Source organism: Gekko japonicus, unplaced genomic scaffold (assembly GCF_001447785.1).
Source record: "Gekko japonicus isolate JY-2015 unplaced genomic scaffold, Gekko_japonicus_V1.1 scaffold457, whole genome shotgun sequence".
NCBI classification, from domain to species: domain Eukaryota; kingdom Metazoa; phylum Chordata; class Lepidosauria; order Squamata; family Gekkonidae; genus Gekko; species Gekko japonicus.
In genome coordinates this window covers 353,292-354,927 of record NW_015164196.1, presented here as the reverse complement: position 1 = coordinate 354,927, position 1,636 = coordinate 353,292, and the positions used below count along the sequence as shown (strand labels likewise).

Genomic DNA, 1,636 nt, shown 5'->3' with positions numbered 1-1,636 from the left:
ACGTGGAGGAGTGCTTCAGGATTCAGTCGTCATAAGCTGCTTTGGACAGATTATTATTATTATTGTGGTAAAGCAAGGTAAAAAAATTTTAATAAAATAAATAAGAAAGGCTTGACGCTGCTGTTTCCTAACACGTTTTAAAACAACATGTTTTTGTTATCCACAGCTAAATTAAAACTCACACATTTACAGTGTACAACAGTACAGTACTCATTAACAGTACAAGAAGCAGATACTGGGTGAAGGGTTCCTATCACAAACCCTGGAGGATTGTGGGAGATTCTTTCCAAAACGTGAAAAATGCTGGTATCCCCCCACCCCACCTCCAATATTCACCATGCTGAAACATGGAAAATAGACTTGGTTTTCAAAACTGTGGCATTAAAAGACCTCCTTTAAAAAGAATACCCTTTCTCCTTCTTGGCACCCCCCCCCCACATTAGCAGAAAACAGACATGAGAAATCACTGCAATTAGGACAGAGAGGGTAAAGTGACAAGTTTTGCTGCAAATTATTTCCCAAAGGAAATACTTATATGAGTCTGTTTCTCCTCAGTGTTAGTGATCTTCCGTTTTCCTGTTTCCTTTCTGGAATTTTCTCATCCATTCCAGAAGGCGGCACTGAAATAAAAGCAGGATTTCTACAGGATCCAGTCCACTTTCTCTGGCATAAGACAAGAGGGAGGAGGAGGAGATGTATGCTGGCTATTTTGACAGGCACTGGTCCAGTTGCAACTGGCAAGCCACAGAAATGTCTGACAGAATGACAGATTGATGGCGCCACCTGGAGGCCACATGCACAATAAGAGGTTGAGGAAAAACCCCAGGGAAGTGACTCAGTGAAGACAGAAGAGAGTGTCCCACATCACCCAAAGCGAGTCACCCAGAAGCCTCCCAGAGGTGGCAGAAAAGACCAACAGAAAAGGAGCCATTCTGGGCACACGACGGGAATGTCTTGTATCTGCAACCCTATGGCACCATCATAGCTCAGTATATGGCCTCGTCCATGTTGTCGTCACTATCGCCCCCAAAATCTTCGCCGTTGTCAAAGTAGGACATGATATAATCCGTCTCCTATACAGGCAGAAGAGAAAGAGAAAAGTATTTCACTTCATTTAGACCTTGCTTTTCTGCTAGGCTTGCGCTCAAAGTGGCTTACAGTTCAAATCCACGATAATACATAATTTATGTAAGAGTTACCAGAGAACCAAATGGCAGAACTCTGCCTAACTGATGGAACAGGATAGGGCAGTGATGGCGAACCTTTTAGAGACCGAGTGCCCAAACTGCGACCCAAAACCCACTTATTTATCGCAAAGTGCCAACACGGCAATTTAACCCGAATACTGAGGTTTTACTTTAGAAAAAACAACTCATACATTAATGGAACAGGATAGGGCAGTGATGGCGAACCTTTTAGAGACCGAGTGCCCAAACTGCGACCCAAAACCCACTTATTTATCGCAAAGTGCCAACACGGCAATTTAACCCGAATACTGAGGTTTTACTTTAGAAAAAACAACTCATACATTAAGATGATCCAAACAAAGTAAGGAAAGCAATACCAAATGCTTTCATTTACTTAAAATTATTTGGCAGAGAATTCGACACTTTAATGATGGTCTGGGCCTGGCTGG

General features: G+C 42.6%; 1 protein-coding gene across 1 annotated transcript in view; it reads right to left on the bottom strand.

The window, feature by feature from the left end:
• Positions 1-221: 221 nt before the first annotated feature.
• POLR3GL (polymerase (RNA) III (DNA directed) polypeptide G (32kD)-like) overlaps positions 222-1,636 on the bottom strand; it is a 23,534-nt gene continuing 22,119 nt past the window's right edge. The window contains exon 7 of the mRNA XM_015408328.1: positions 222-1,073. Coding sequence (XP_015263814.1) covers positions 987-1,073 — 87 coding nt within the window. The 3' untranslated portion in view covers positions 222-986. The remainder of the gene's footprint in view (positions 1,074-1,636) is intronic.